Below are 16,441 nucleotides of genomic sequence, written 5' to 3' on the forward strand. Positions count from 1 at the left end.
GTGCCCTCTCCACGCTCCCCCCACCAGGCACCCCCCCAGCTGTGCCCTCTCCATGCTCCCCCACCAGGCACCCCCCAGCTGGGCCCTATCCAAGCTCCAGTTATCTCCACCTATACCCCCACCTCCTTAAGCCCAGCACCACCTCATCTAGATGTTACAACAGGCCCCTCCCTGGGCCACCAGAACCCAGTCTTGGTCTTTTCATTCATTCTTCGCGCTGTAGCTATCGTGATCTTTTCAAAATAAAAAATGTTCCCATCACTGTCCTACTTAATTTAACTGCTTTAATCCTTTTCCACCACTCACAGAGAAGTCCAAAATCCTTACCAAGGGTCTATGAAGTGCCTTCTAGTGCCTTCTGCGTTCCCTGCACTTTGCACATGCTAGTCCTACCCGAAATACTCTCATCATCACGTGATCTGCTCATCGCTCTTATTCTTAAAGTCTCAGCTTACTCGGAGAAGCCTTTAAAAACCCTCAGACCAGGTATGCTTTGCCTGATACATCCTCCCTCAGACCCTGTTTTTTCCTTTTTATACTCACTGTTCTCCTAATCACTCACACTAGTGACTGAAACGCCAGCCACTCTGCCTCCCTTAGTACACAAAAGGTGCTTAAATATTTCCTCAATTAACGAATAACCTTCTAAGAACTACAGATACACTGACATACTTCAATTCTATTTATATATTATCCTCTTAGAATTTAACACATTAGCACCTGCACACAATAATATAACTACCTTGCTTTTGCATTCAGAACTAGACACAAATATAAAAATAAGAAAACTGCATTCTGCCTTTATCAAAGACTCAATCAGAAATACTCTTTCTTGGGGCGCCTGGCTAGCTAAGTCTGTGGAGCATGCGACTCTTGATCTCAGGGTTGTGAGTTCGAGTCCCACGATGGGTGTCGAAATTGCTTAAAAATCATAAAACCTTAGGAATGCCTGGGTAGTCAGTCAGGTGAGCGTCTGACTTGATTTCAGCTCAGGTCATGATCTCAGGGTCGTGGTCTCTCTCTTTCCAATAAATAAATAAGTAAGTAAGTCTTTAAATAATAGCATTATGAAATCTTAGAAAAAAAAGGAAATACTCTTTCTTAGGAGGGATAATGGGTATATGATACTGAATGTTAATGCTGAAAGATGAAAGTGCAAGATGAAAAGTTCTAGAGGGACACCTGGGTGGCTCAGTCGTTAAGCGTCTGCCTTCGGCTCAGGTCATGATCCCAGGGTCCTGGGATCGAGTCCCACATTGGGCTCCCTGCTCCGCGGGAAGCCTGCTTCTCCCTCTCCCACTCCCCCTGCTTGTGTTCCCTCTCTCGCTCTCTCTCTCTCTGTCAAACAAATAAATAAAATCTTTAAAAAAAATAAAAGTTCTAGAAACTTGCTGCAAAGTGAATAAAGTTAATATTACTAAACCGTGCTGTTAAAAATAGTTAAGATGGTAAATTTTATGTGTTTTTTATCAGAATAAAAGTGGTATTTTTAAATACACTTCCTTAAAAGATTCTCACTCGTAATTCTATTCAAGAGCTACCCTCCTTCAGGATTTGAACCCCGCTCTCCCCAGCCAGGCCTTAAGCACAGGAGATGCTCTCACCCTCCAGTCTCTGATACAAGTCCTGTGCAGAGCACCCGGCCTGCATGAAACACCACAGCACTGACTCCAAGTCTACAGTGGACTTTGGACAAAGTGACAACGGCAGTCATAGTACCTGTAGATATCAGAAATGTCTCGATTCCAGTCATTAAGTGGACAAGAAAAAGGCAACTTTAGAGGAGGAAACGCTGACAAACTTCCTAACTGAGTGACTGGACTTAACGTGACCACAAAGTGACACCATGAGCCTCCCGACATGATGCTGAGGACAGCTCACCGCCCAGGCCGTATTCTTGCCAAAGCATCTAACCTGACTATCATCAGGAGGCACCAATCAGGAGTGTTCAAATTTCACAGCACCTGGAAAACACCACCGTCACGAAAGTGCTTCCTCCCCAAGAAGGCAGGCTGAGGTTACAGGGTCACGTGGACTCAGCCAGGTTCGATCCCAGAGTGCATTCTAGATGAAACTAGACAAACTACACAGGGACATCCTGGGGGCAACTGGAAAATCAGAACAGACTGTACGTTGAGGTATTATTATTGTGTCAGTATTAAATTTTCTGGAATGGGGTGAAATGGCGTGACACGGAATGACACTCACATTGGAGAAGGACTTACGGCTAAAGTGTCATCATGTCTTCAACCATCCTTCAAATGGCTTGGCAAATAAAAAGGTACACACGCACACAAACAGTTTTCTCCAGAGGCTGAAGACAAGCATGGAAGGTAAGTGTGGACAGCGCTAGCAAAGGTAAATCCAGCCGAAGGGCTTACAGACACTAATCACACTACTCTTTTAACTTTTCTGTAGGCTTCAAATTTTTCAAAATACGACCATCAACAAAAGCCCTTAAGGACTGTCGGTGATGGACACCAGGCAGATGAACAGAGGATTTTATCCAGCAGCAAAGATGGGCCCTGCTGTCTCTGTCTCTATGTCGTTTGGGCTCTGGATGAAACAAAGGCTTGAGGAAGAACACAGGCCTAACTTCCAGAACTCTTACTGGACCGTATGGGTCCTGAAAGCAAGGACTCCTACTTCTCTGCGTTCGTCATTATCGCTGTCCACAGTGGTGTGTGCACATGCCATATGCTCAACACATTTTGCTGAATAAATACGAACCACGGAAATGTTAAGTATCACTGTGCTGCAGGTTTAAACATGAGTGGACGGGGGCGCCTGGGTGGCTCAGATGGTTGGACGTCTCCCTTCGGCTCAGGTCATGATCCCGGAGTCCTGGGATCGGGCCCCACGTCGGGGTCCTGGCTCAGCGAGGAGCCTGCTTCTCCCTCTCCCTCTGCCTCTCCCCCTGCTCATGCTTCCTCTCTCTCTCTGTGTCTCTGTGTCTCAAATGAAAAAAAAAAAAGTTTAAAAACAAACATGAGTGGACGAACCTGAAAGGCTGAGTGACTGTGCAGGACCACACATGTGGGAGCACGATCAGCACATGCTCGACTGTGGCTGCGGCAGCGGAGGAAGACACTGGCCGACAATCCAAAGCTGAAAGACTTATGCGCTGGGAAGGAGGAAGGATCATGCCTTCTCCCCACCGCCTCTCCCACCCACGTGCCTAATGAGCACTTCTCCATCCCGCATCCCCCGAGCCTCCCCCCGCTGCAGCTCCCTCGCCAGCCCATGACTGTCTCCTCGCACTACACACCACTCTTCCTGAAAGCTGCTGGGGACCATAGATGCTGAGAGTGGTGTCACTAACCCTGAGCCAAAAGCCACCACGTATCCACCGAGCCAGGGTGGGCCAGCAGACCTCTCTGCTAGATTTCCACTCCTCGGCCTCCCCAGAGCCTCCCGTGTGGGCTTTGCTTACTGACATACTGGTGGAGCTTTCTTTGCTCTACGGACACTCGACCCCACCTACTAGGACAGGCTGGTCCTGCAACGAACACACACAGCTTTCAGCTCTCTGGCTGCCTTTTCTCGCGAAACCTGTGTCTTAAGCAGGTTAACACAACAGGTGAAAGTTCGATGTAACCTCCATGTGGGCCAGCGAGCACGGCTCGGCTCCACGGCTCCCCACGCTATCCCTCAGCTGATCAGCCGACTGAGTGACACCAGCCGTGGGTTCCAAAACAACGTTACTGGTACGAGAACAAAGAGAGAAACTACGTGATACTTCTCAGCCCTCGTTTCCAAACCATTCAGTTCAGACGACATAGCAACGCACAAACTTCATCTTTCGAGAGCGTACCTTTCCCTGGAGGCTTCGTCTGGGATCCCGAGGCATATCTCTCGGTCGAACCTTCCTGCACGCCTCAAAGCAGGGTCTAAGGCGTCCGGTCGGTTGGTGGCTCCAATGACGAGGACCCGGGCCATCGTCGCCATGGTATTCAGATCTGGTAAGAAGCAGACACGGGTGAGCGGTGACCAAGACACCGGGATGGCAGACAACGGTGCTTACGTAAGTCCTGTGAGTGGTTACAGACTAGTACACGTTTGGACGGCAATACACATAGAAACCTAACATTTACTAATCGTCCGTTACATGAAAGACGCGAGGAGGATACACACACACTTTGTCCTCAAGCAGCTTGCAGTCTATTGAAAAACCCACCAAACAAATCTTGTGACGCATGGCGACGGGTATAAATAGAGCGTCGTAGTGAGACAACGGAAGACAGCATGGATTCACGGGCACATTCAGGGAAAGCCTTGAAGGAGGAGGAGGATATTCATAAGCAGGTCCAGGTTAACGAGGCTGCGCATTAACAGAGGCCGGGAGGGACAGCAGAGGCACACACACGTGTGGCGGGCTCAGAGAGGGGGGCCGCCCAGCAGCGGGGAGTCTGGGAGAGAACGTGCAGTGCAGGTCTCCAAAGAGCCAAGGGGCATGGACATGGAGGTGGGGGAGGTGTGCGCATACAGTCTCCCATTGCTCTGGTGTCATCTAGAGACAGTTTTAGGAATGGCAGAATGCAGGGCCCAGCAGGTCTCCTACCGGAGTCTTACTTCTCTCCACTGAGCCAGGGGGGCCAGCAGAGGTCTGAACTGAGGTCTGAGGTCACACTCCCCACAGGTAACAGTAACAAGGTAGGAGAATGCTAATTCAGTACCTTAATGGCTGGGTCACAAGGAATCTGTAGAATATTCCTTAGCCCACAGGAAGCCAGGAAAGGTTTTTCCCAGAAGATGTGTGTGTTGGAAAGACAATTCTAAGAGTAGAGAGGAACAGAGCGGAGCAGAGCTCAGTGTGATTTGGCGGCAGCCATCAGGGGACAGAGGACACAATAAGGCAGGAACGCGGGGAAGAAGCAGGAGAGGCCCAGCAGCAGGGCGAGACTTCAGATGCAGCCCAAGGCACTAAGTCATTCCCCGAGGAGGGTGTGAAGGGCGAGGGGAGGGGAGAGACCAAGAGCACTCAGGTCTGGACAAGGAGGGAGGTGATGCTGTGGAGAGAGCACGCAAATGGGAGGGAGGATAGAGGGACAGAAAGGGGAAGTGGGTCTGGCCCGGGCACACAGAGCATGGGGTACCCAGCGGGCAGCCGTGAAGAGGAGTGTGACACTGATCAGAAATCGAGGTTACAGATGCATTCGTGTCTCCTAAAGAGCTGCTCATCAGGCAGAAGGCAAGACGAGAAGGCCAAGTGGGAAGCCCCTCAGGCTGCCTCTGTCTCAGGCACAGGGGAACGGCTAGGAGCTGCCGGAGAGCCAGGGCAAGGACACAAAGACAGCGCTCAAGCAATGCATGCCAAAGAGAGAACGCCCAGGATGAGGTGGTCGACGGGCACGAAGGCTCTCGAGAACCACCGTGCTGACGCTCACCAGTGGCTCGCTGCATGCAAGGCGCTAGGCCAACCTTGGCCAACCCCCGCCACCCCTGTAACAGGTAGGTTTAGAGAGGAGGAAACTAAAGAACAGAGGTTCGGGCAGATGAGCGCTGAAAGCCACCGGATGCGGCCAAGAGAGGTTCCCCCGCGACTGTCACAGGATTAGCCTCAGTAAAATGTCGGGGACAGACAAGTAGTGACGGGGTGTGGTGTAGACTGGAAACACAAGCCTGCACTTAGCTGACAGTGACTACTCCTTTGATAAATTTTGGTTTGAGCGAGACAGGAAGGCTCTTAAATACTTTCTGAAAACTGCATAAAAGCTCAAGGAAGAGATTCATGATACAAGAAGCCACTGAACAAGAACACTTTAAGGAAATGAGGTGGCACCTTATAATCATGAGCCGCACACGTGCTTCCCATGAGGATGTTCTGGCTACGCCGAGCGCCCCTGCACTGAGGCTGGGACGGAGCCAGAGCTGCTCCCTGGCTGGTTCACGTGGGTCTCATACGCACAGCTACAACAAACGACCAAGGGCGCTTCCTTCTTCCAGGTCGGGTCACTCAGACACTGTGGTCTCGGTGAACTTGCTCTGAGCTTATCAGGGCTCAGTAACAGAATTCAATGAGAACAGTCATGGAAAACTGTGAAATCTTCAGGCATGAAAAATACCCTTCCATAGGAAATCAACAATCAGCAACGGAAGCGCTAACGTCAAATGCTGTTTTTTCCTGACGCATGAAAGATAAAAAATCAGACCTCACCTAGGACTGGCTGGTCTCTCCTGCCAGTAACTTCAAGATAAATCCCATTCCTCTTCTCCCTCTTCCCCAGTATGATGTGATCATGTTAAACTGACGTTACATTAGCCACAAATTTGAATTCTGGAATATTATAGAAGAAGCAAAGTCATCTTTCTACACAGAGTAAAACCTGTTTGTGGGGCACCAGGTCTCCTAAACCAAGCATGCATTTGCAGGTAGCCCATCAGCCGTCTATGTGTGTGTAGACATCTGGAGCCTAGCCCAGGCTTTGCCAATGATCCACTGTATACATCAGGTCCTGGCTCGCTATGCATCGCTTTCCTCATGGACAAGATAATATTTTTTTTTAAAGATTTTATTTATTTATTCATGAGAGACAGAGAGAGAGAGAGAGAGAGAGAGAGATTGAAGCAAAGGGAGAAGCAGGCTTCCCCACTGAGCAGGGAGCCTGATGCAGGACTCGATCCCAGGAGCCTGGGATCATGACCTGAGCCAAAGGCAGATGCTTAACCATCTGAGCCACCCAGGCGCCCATGGACAAGATAATATTTTAAGATGTTTTCCAGCTCTTTAGATAATTAGAGTTATGCCTGAGTTTACGTTTCTGAAATTAGGTAAAATTAGTTCTCTTCAGTGGCCTCATTACTTTGTTCAAAATAATTTACTTAAAAGTTTTAAATTATTAAAATTCAAATTTGTTAAACTCTAAATTAATATTTTAAAAAAAATTCTCAAACTGGAGGGGAAAAACCACCACCTGGGACAGACTACTTGGGGCATGACTGTGTGCGCTGAACTGTTGGACTGTTTTCTCTATTGTGTTCGCAGAGGGGACCCTAAAACACACACACACACACACACACACACACACACACCGGAAACCCCAACTAACCCCAACTTTCAGGAAAGCTCTAGTAATGGGTAATCTGCCCAGTCCCTGTACTTATTCCTTTCTTCCACACTGTAAAATCTCTGACATCAGAATGCTTCCATCATCATGAGATAAGCATTGTGTCTCAGTATGACTGCTGGTGTCTCTCTCCTTAGAGAACCACGTAATCTTGTAACGGGTAACACTGTAGCTTCAGAACAAGGGCCTCAAAGCATGGCAAGAAAACTTTATGGAAAAATAAAAGAACAAGCACCACAAGGAGCCCAAAACCTGTACTACTTCAAATTACTTGTGTACGGAAACCCCACGGTATTTCACCAGAGGCAGGATCTAGTTCCAAAAGTGTATCTACCTTCCCTCCAAATTTCTATCTAAAAACAAATGAACAAAACTGAAAAATAAAATTACAGACTGGGAAGAAATAAATGTGATACATTTAACAAGGAATCTGCTTCCGTAACAAACTAAAATATTCCTTCAAACCAATTTTAAAAAATTCAGTAACACAGCACAGGCTGAGAAAGGGATTTGGGGTGATACACATAGTCAAGAAATATGGAAAGATGATCAACCTCCAGTGAAAACAGGGAAATGCAAAGAACAACAAGGTGAGATCTCCATCATCACCACCAGCCTGTCAACCATGAGAACACAGTGACAGTTGGGGTCGTGGAGGGACCTGGACACAGGGCGTCTCAGAGGATGGGGAAGTGCACACTGCAAACCCTTCCGAAGGCAGTTTGCTATTTCCCACAAAATTTAAAGTGCATAACCTTTAACCATCACCTTAATTTTTAGCATTTATCCTAGAAAAATATGTATGCACCAAACAGGCCCACTTAGGAGATTCCCTACAGCTTCTTGTAAAGCAAAAAACAAAACAACTTAAACATTCATCAAAATGGGAATGCTTATATGCAATATAATAAATCTGTCCTAAAGAATACCATGCAGCACACGAGGAATTTGAGAAAGAAGATAGAGGATCATAGGGGAAGGGAGGAAAAAATAAAGCAAGACGAAACCGGAGAGGGAGACAAACCATAAGAGACTCTTAATCTCAGGAAACAAACTGAGGGTTGCTGGAGTGAAGGGGGGTTGGGAGGGATGGGGCGGCCGGATGGTGGACATTGGGGAGGGTGAGTGCTGTGAATTGTGCAAGACTGTTGAATCACAGACCTGTACCTCTGAAACAAATAACATATATGTTAATTAAAAAAGAAAAAAAAGAATACCACACAGCAGTTAAAAGGTAAATTTAAATGCATTAAAACAGCCACATTTCCAAGAAGGAACTTTAAGATACACAAAGCAAGTCACAGAATGATGTGAATGGTGCAATCGCAGTATTGTAAGAAGCAAAACAATGTTAGTGCTTACGTGTGTGTATAAACGCATTAAAATAACCATAAGATATACTCCAAAAAATTAACGAGACAATCCTTTAGGAAAAGGATTTTTTACTCTCAGTGTTATTCTACCCAAACGTCTCATATTACTTACACTATTAAAAAACCCCACAATTTATTATCTGAAAATGAATTATTTTAAACTGACCATCCATGCAGGTGAGGAGCTGGGCTACAATTCTTCGTTCCATGTCTTTTGAAGCAACTTCTCTCTTGGGGGTAATAGCGTCAATTTCATCAATAAAAAGGACACAGGGTGCATTTGACTGGAAATAAAAATATCACAGAAGACAATGATAAAGACATTCCCCACACTGCAGCATAGTTTAGTCTGTATGTTTTAAAGAATCCTGGAGTCTGCGGGTCGTTCAGCAAACGAGCAGCGCTCAAGAAGGCAGTTCCCGGCGTTATCACTTCTGCTTTCATCGGACTTAAGATGCTGCACAGAGGACGGTGAGAGACTGCACACAGGCTGCCACACGTCGAGCCCTCTCATCCACCCGTGCTTTGCGGTGAGCAAGTCACTGAAATTCGTTCGTCAACGAGCCATCTCCTCGATGCTACGAGGTACAACCAGTGAGTGAGCACACACTCAGCCAGAGAACCAGCAGCGGCCATGAGGACCGCAATGAGGAAGGGAGGGAGGGGAGTCCCCGGTACTGCCGTGTGGACGATGAGCACCTTCCCCGTGCATGTTCTTCAAGGCGCAGACTGGACAGAGTGGAGACAGGAGGTTTAGACAGAAGCACTAACTACCGGGAGCAGAGCCGCCACGGTGGCCAGGGGCTGGGGAGGGAAAGCGCAGGTCGGTGGCCCGAGAGCATGCATTCAGGCTGGGGAGATGCTGGGGGTGACGGTCACACAACGCATGAGCGTCTTACTACAATCACAGAACTGTACTCTTAAAGTGGCAAGTTTAACATATTTTACCACAATAAAAACAAACAAAAAGAGAGGAGGATCAGTTAACATGAAAAATTTAAATAAAATATTGAGAGATGCAATCACCAGCATGCTCATTCCTAGTTCTTCAGTGACACTGATCAAGCTAAGGGTCAGACTCTCAACCCGGCTAAGGCGTCTCAACACCACGGGGACCATGGCAATTTATAGGGAAGATCTGGCCCGCCACTAGCCGGCTCGCTTCCCAATCCTCCTGGTGATGACTCGGGCACGGAAGCAGCGAGGACTGCTCCAGACAGCACCCAGGTATGTCACAGACAGCAAAGGAGACGGGGGCGAGCACAACAGTATCTACCCAGGACCGGAAAAACTCAGTGAGAAAAAGAGTAAGAAAGTAAGTGATGGTCATCAGAATTCAGCCAGAGGAAAGCCTACAGTTCTCAACAAACAACCACGTGATCCGCTTGGACCGTTTGTTCTCTGACCCACACCCAAGCGTGCTCTGTTTCATCAAGTAACAGGGACTGGTAGAGAGGGGCAGACCCTGTGTTTACTGAGCATCTGCTGTCACCCGCGTTTTAACAACAGGAATTACAGTTAGGATAAAATCGGATCTGTAATTTCTCTGGTAACAGGATTTTCTTTTCACTGGTTCAATTAGGCAAACCGAGAAGAGTTTATCCTGGCATTTCTATGGCTGCTTTTATAATGCGATAATCCTAAAGATGAACAATTTTCACACCACTTACAAGTCATTTGCTAAACTTAATTTGGGGAAAGTAAAAGTGAAAGGAAATACCACCAGGATAATCTATTTTCAACACATAACCAGTGGCTATGACAGCCCGAACTCCTTGCCAATTACAGTTCTGCCTGATTGCAGATTCAACAGATCAGTATGGCCAACAGTCTGTACCGTGCATCTACTTTAAGTATTTAGCCATCACGAGCTCTCTGTCATAACCATGGGTGACCTGACGACCCGATGTGGGTTGGACTCACCACGGCCTGCTCAAACAGCTCCCTCAGCTTCTGCTCAGACTCCCCAGATACTCCGGACACAATCTCCGTGGCAGCTACTTTCAGAATCGGGAGGTCCAGTTCCTGGATAGAAATACGTGAAAGAATGACCACTTTGTCAGAATTTATCTTCCCTACCTGTTCCTCATTCATCCCTCTCTCAAAATTTTTGTTTTTTAAATATTTTTTTTTTAAGATTTTATTTATTTGACAGAGAGAGAGCACAAACAGGGGTAGTGGAAGGCAGAGGTAGAGGGAGAAGCAGACTGAGCAGGGAGCCCGATGCGGGGCTCGATCCCAGGAGCCTGGGATCATGACCTGAGCCGAAGGCAGACACTCAACCAAATGACCACCGGGGGCAACCCTCAAAATTTCATCTTTAAATGCCCAATTTTCTGAGAAACTTCATCTTTTGTGTTGGTCTGATGAGAAACATTATTTAAAGATCTACAGTTTTAGGTCTTGATCCCAGGACCCTGAGATCATGATGTGAGCTGAAGGCAGACGCGTCACCGACTGAGCCCTCAGGCGCCCCGGCCACTTGTTTTTACTTTACTGAAGGTACTGTGCAACCCTGCTGTCAACTCTTCTGAGTAAAGCATCTTGACTCTCCAGAGATAGGCTCCCCCTGCTTAGAACAATTCCAGTTATTTCTTTGCTGGAAAGGATCAGAGGGGTCCTGACACAGTTGTGTCCCACTGGCCCGACTGGCACGTCTCACCAGGCGCCCAGGGAAGGAGCCTGGTACCCATCAGAAGACGGGCTCCCGAAGTGAAGGAGGGGCAAGTGCCACTGCTGCCCTCCCCCCCCGCGCCCCCCCCCCCCCGGCACACACGGCACCCAGCGTGCTCGTTCTGCTCCTACTCATCCTGAAAATCACCGTGTCAGCCACGGGCGTCCCACGGAGACACCGCCTGCGTGCTGTACCCCGAGTCCCCCACTCATGACCACCATGACTGCAGATGTTTGCTTGGGTGATGTCTGCCTCACGTGGCCTCTCCTACGAGACTGGGTTTGCTGCACTCATCACAGTTTCAATGTCTGCCATGTGGCGGTCACACAACCGTTTACTCAACAAAGGAACAAATGAGGCAAATCCATCAGTTCTCCTATAAGAACGAGCTCCGTGCACAGAGCACTAACCTATTTGTCACTGGTATAAAATGCTCTTCTTCAAACTGCAGTCACTTGGACATTGTGCATTTTACCACCCAACACAGTTTCTTAAAAATCTGATGGGACAAAAATACAAGATGGCTACCTTTTCATTTTGCCACCTAAGTATGATCACCATTTTAGAAAGGCTATTTTCACACTAAAAAGTACAAGAACATGGGGTGCCTGGCTGACTCAAGTCAGTCAGTGTGTGACTCTTGATCTCGGGGTCGTGAGTTTGAGCCCCATGCTGGGTGTAGAGATTATTTAAAAATTAAGAAAAAAAATCTGAAAAAAAAAAAAGTATAAGAATATGACTCAAATAGAAATTTTGAGTAAATTTAGTTCTGGGGAAAAAAAATACAATCCTTAGTTTTCTCATTTACTGCAGCTGAGAACCACTGGCTTAAAGGGAAAGAGAAGTAACTGAAACAAACTGTGTGTTGCAAGAAGGGTGTTTAGGCCACATTACCTTGCTTCCCACCCAGCCCCTGCCGTCTAAATAACTGACTGCTCTGAAGCAAACAGCATCTCACGAATGGCAGCAGGATGGGCAGAAATGCAGAGGGGCCAGTCCTCCGGAGAACATGCCACGTCTGGTTCAAGCTGACTGAAGAGGAACAAGGACACATGGAACAAAAGCAACCGAAGCAAAGGCACGCGGGCAAACCTCACCCCGGCAACAGCGTGTGCCAGCAATGTCTTCCCGCAGCCTGGCGGCCCGTGAAGGAGGACTCCGCGCGGCGGGGTGGCACCCAGGTGGTGGTACACCTCGGGGTGACGCATGTGGATGAGCATCTTGCACACCTCCTGGAGGGACCGGACAGGAAAGAAGTCTTTCTCGGCCCAAGAGGAGAAAGAATCCGCGTGGAAGGAAACAGTCTAATCTTTTGGCAAGTTTGAAGCCTGGTCTGAAGCCCAGGTCTGGTGCCTAACGGACTCCGGCAGGAACCTCTCCGCGCCCCCTCTCCCAGCTGTCATAACATCTACCTCACAGCCTTGCAGACGTGACGCGTGGTTAACTGGAACAGAGCAGACGCTAAGTAAACAGTAACCATCACTCACTTCTGCTAAAGCAGTATCATCCACAAAGCACCCATCTTCCACACACCGTAATTCCAGTGGTGGAAAAGTGGAAGGTGGTACTCTTCCTTTACCCCTCAGCACCCTGAAGGTACAAGCCAGGGTTGCCCTTCTCCCCTCACCCAGGCTCCTTTCCACCCCCAGTTCCTACCGGAAACGAAGCGGCAATAAGCTTATCCAAGTAAATTCTGCACTCAAACTAACCTTTAACGTCGTATCATTGCCTCCAACATCTTCAAACTTCACCTTGGAGACTTGTAACTCTAGCCCCTTGGCTTTAGCTGGTACACAAAACAGGAGATGGAAACATTTAGTGATTCAGTAGTAATTCAGAGTCCTATTGAATAATGTGTAAACCGAGGTCTATGGGTCACCGAAGGCTTTTCTTATAGACATTGCTGCACACGGTAGGTACCCCAAGCACAAGGGCTGGAACTGAGGACACCGCTCCCGAAGCCCATCCCACCCCCACCCCCCGGCCCCCAGGACTCGTGGCTCACCTTTCCGCTGCAGGACAGCTTCTATTTCTCCATCTGCTTCCTGAAGGTCTTTCTTGCTTTTGCTTCCTTTGCTCTTCAGCCTGACTTTCCTTTTTTCACTACACTCCAGAACAGAAGCATCTTTGGGATCCTGGAAAGAAAAGAAATTTCAACATGCCTTGCTTGATATCATAATACCAGTGATGTTTTCTTCAACACAGGCATGACTAAAAATAAAGCATTCCCAGCCGGGCACTGGCACCTATGCCCAACCTCCGTGCTCAGGCGTGGTCTCTGCTGTGGATCAGCCTTCTTTTCCGGAGCTGAAAGCTCAGTTTCTATCCCGCAAGTGAAAACTTCCTTTCTAGACTCTTCCAGTTAGAATTAACCTCTTACTCATACTCCCAGAACACTGAATTTGCAAGTGCATGATAGCCTGCCACGATCCACCTTGTATGTGAGCACTTCTGTGTCTTTCACGGAACTGTGAGCTTCTGGAGATGAAACACTAATGTTCATCTTCTACTTCTCACTAAGCCTTTCACCAGTGGGTCTTCATGTGATGTCTGATGAATCACTAAATTAAACAGGACCACGGAGCTGCTTTGAAAGCCATAAAAAAGTATGATTCAACGTTAAGAGTCAAGCTGTTTCCTTAGCCTTTGCAATAACGTTCTCTAAAAACAGATGATTAGGGCGCCTGGGTGGCTCAGTTGTTAAACGTCTGCCTTCGGCTCAGGTCATGATCCCAGGGTCCTGGGAACGAGTACCACAACGGCCTCCCTGCTTGGCGGGGAGCCTGCCTCTCCCTCTCCCACTCCCCCTGCTTGTGTTCCCTCTCTCGCTGTGTCTCTCTCTGTTAAAAAGTAAGTAAAATCTTTAAGAAAAATAAAAAATAAAAACAGATTATTAATGTAGAGATTTGGAAAAGGCCCATTAATAATTCAAAAAGAGAAAGGTTTTGCCAAGTCAAGTCTTGGTTCTTGGAAACCACTTACACTGGCGTTGTCCAAGAGAAACACAATGCCACCTACATCATTTTAAATATGTTCTACTAGCCACCACATTTAAAAAAGGGAAAAAGCAACCAGTGAAATTAAGTTAGTATTTAACCAAACATATTCAGAACATTATCATTTCAACATATAATCAGTATAAAAAATTGAGAGGTCTTATATTGCTTTTTAATAGCAAGTCTTCAAAGACCACATACTTTATGTACTTTATGTCTATAGCACATCTCAACTCAGACACTAAATTTTTTTTTTTTAAGATTTTATTTATTTTTTTGTCAGAGAGTGCACACAAGCAGCAGGGGGAGCAGCGGGGGGAGTGGCAGAGGGAGAAGCAGACCACCCGCTGAGCAGGGAGCCGGACAGAGGACTCAATCCCAGGACTCTGGGATTGCGACCTGAGCCGAAGGCAGATGCTTAACGACTGAGCCACCCAGGGGCCCCTCAGACACTAAATTTTAATGGGAAATACTTAACTTGTATCTAGTTTTCATAAAATTTACAGCTGAAAGAGTAGATTTACATATCCAAGTTGTTCCAAACATACTCAGAAGTTTTATAATAACTGAACTGACCATTATTTTATAAATTTAAATTAAAGATTCAGTCCCGGGGCACCTGGGTGGCTCAGTCGGTTAAGCGTCTGCCTTCGGTGCAGGTCATGATCCCAAGGTCCTAGGACTGAGTCCCACGTTGGGATACCTGCTCAGCGGGGAGCCTGCTTCTCCCTCTCCCTCTGCCCCGCTGCTTGTGCTCTCTCTAATAAATGGATAAAATCTTTGGAAAAATAAAAATAAAAAAATTCAGTCCCTCATTTACACTAACCACATTTTTAATGTTCAAGAGCCACACATGGCTAGCACTTACCACACTGGACTGTGAGCCCCAGGGGCGTCCTCAGGGACTATCGTGGGACAGATTACTGTGAATCCTCTCATTCTGTCGGGCGTTAAAAACTAAAGGTTGGTGGCCAGTGTGTTCACTTTGTGGTAATTCATCCAGCTTTACTTTTATGTATGGTACAGTTCAACTTAGGTTAAAAAAAAGGGTGTCTACTAATTCTGTACACTTTTGTGGTGTACTCATTTGTGCAGGCCCCCTCAAAGCATTACCCTAAGCCCAAAATGAGCCATATGCTGGTTCAGCGCTAACTTCCCTTCCTCCAACAATGACCAACCTTCTGTAACACATACCCAAGGTACCTGTTCTTAAACTTGCACTGGTAAGTGCACCTTGGAAGGCTCATCAGGCACTAATTCAACAAACTGACAACTACATGTCAGAGACATTTTATTATTTTTAAGATTTTACTTATCTTAGAGAAAGAGAGAAAGCACACACATGCATGCACGAGTGGGGGTAGAGGGAGAGAATCTCAAGCAGGCTCCACACCCAGTGCAGAGCCCTATGCTGGGCTCGATCCCAGGACCCTGAGATCATGACCCAAGCCAAAGTCAAGATTCAGACTTTCAACCGACTGAGCCACCCAGATGCCCCCTGTTAGCTGCATATTAGCCAGGGAGACATTATTAAACAAACCAAAGGTCCTGGTTCCCTGAAGCTGACGTTCTAGTGGAGAAAGTCAAAGAAAAAAACCCAAATAAACAATTACACAGCAAGTTCTAAGTGATCCTAACTGCCTGACAAAAAGGAGATGAAGCAAATGGTATCCAATGACGTGGTATTTCACACATCAGGAAAGGACGCTGCCAAGATTCCAGGGAAACGAGATGTGAGTCACAGGAATCTGGGGACAGTTCCAGACAGAAGCACAAGTGCACAGGCCCAGGTGAGCGTGCGTGGCATGTTCGAGAAACAAATCAAGGCCATGGCAGCTGAGGAGATGACTGAGGAGACAGCAGGGCAGCTGCGTGCACACGGCTTTGATATTAGACTGAACAAAGCCATTTCTAATACATGAATGAGAACAATCTGACTTGTAAAAACAACATCTATGGGGCGCCTGGGTGGTTCAATCTGTGAAGCATCTGCCTTTGGTTCAGGTCATGACCCCGGGGGCCTGGGATCCAGTCCCGCATCAGACTCCCTGCTCAGGGGGGAGTCTGCTTCTCCCTCTCCCTCTGTGCTCTCCCTCTCTCTAATAAATCAAATCTTAAAAAACCAACCAACCAACCAAAAAACGACATCTGTGTGTGGAGAATAAAGTGAGGGGAGATTACTTCAGTAGTTAAGGCTTGGACTTGGATAGTAACGGTGGCAGTAACAGGACCTGCCCATGTTCTCTGTGTGCTTCCAAATCCCCACGCCCTTCATGAAACACAAGAGTCTGCTGATGCTACATTCAGGAAAAGGGGGTAATGTGCTCCAAC

The 16,441-nt window shown here is 47.4% G+C and overlaps 1 protein-coding gene across 5 annotated transcripts in view; it reads right to left on the reverse strand.

Annotated features, from left to right (window-relative positions):
* NVL (nuclear VCP like) overlaps positions 1-16,441 on the reverse strand; it is a 98,874-nt gene that overhangs the window by 71,007 nt on the left and 11,426 nt on the right. For 4 of the 5 annotated variants that reach the window (XR_003209540.2, XM_025877778.2, XM_025877776.2 and 1 more), the window contains 6 exons: positions 13,120-13,249; positions 12,824-12,900; positions 12,212-12,346; positions 10,364-10,465; positions 8,607-8,724; positions 3,815-3,959 (listed from right to left, as the gene is read on the reverse strand). Coding sequence is in view for 4 of the 5 variants with exons in the window: in XM_025877778.2 (XP_025733563.1) it covers positions 3,815-3,959; positions 8,607-8,724; positions 10,364-10,465; positions 12,212-12,346; positions 12,824-12,900; positions 13,120-13,249 (707 nt within the window). In the remaining variant the exon portion in view is untranslated. The remainder of the gene's footprint in view (positions 1-3,814; positions 3,960-8,606; positions 8,725-10,363; positions 10,466-12,211; positions 12,347-12,823; positions 12,901-13,119; positions 13,250-16,441) is intronic. The other variant, XM_073899831.1, reaches the window with a different exon arrangement.

Source organism: Callorhinus ursinus, unplaced genomic scaffold (assembly GCF_003265705.2).
Source record: "Callorhinus ursinus isolate GAN/ISIS: 27379988/994484 unplaced genomic scaffold, GSC_fseal_2.0 scaffold13, whole genome shotgun sequence".
Taxonomy (NCBI): domain Eukaryota; kingdom Metazoa; phylum Chordata; class Mammalia; order Carnivora; family Otariidae; genus Callorhinus; species Callorhinus ursinus.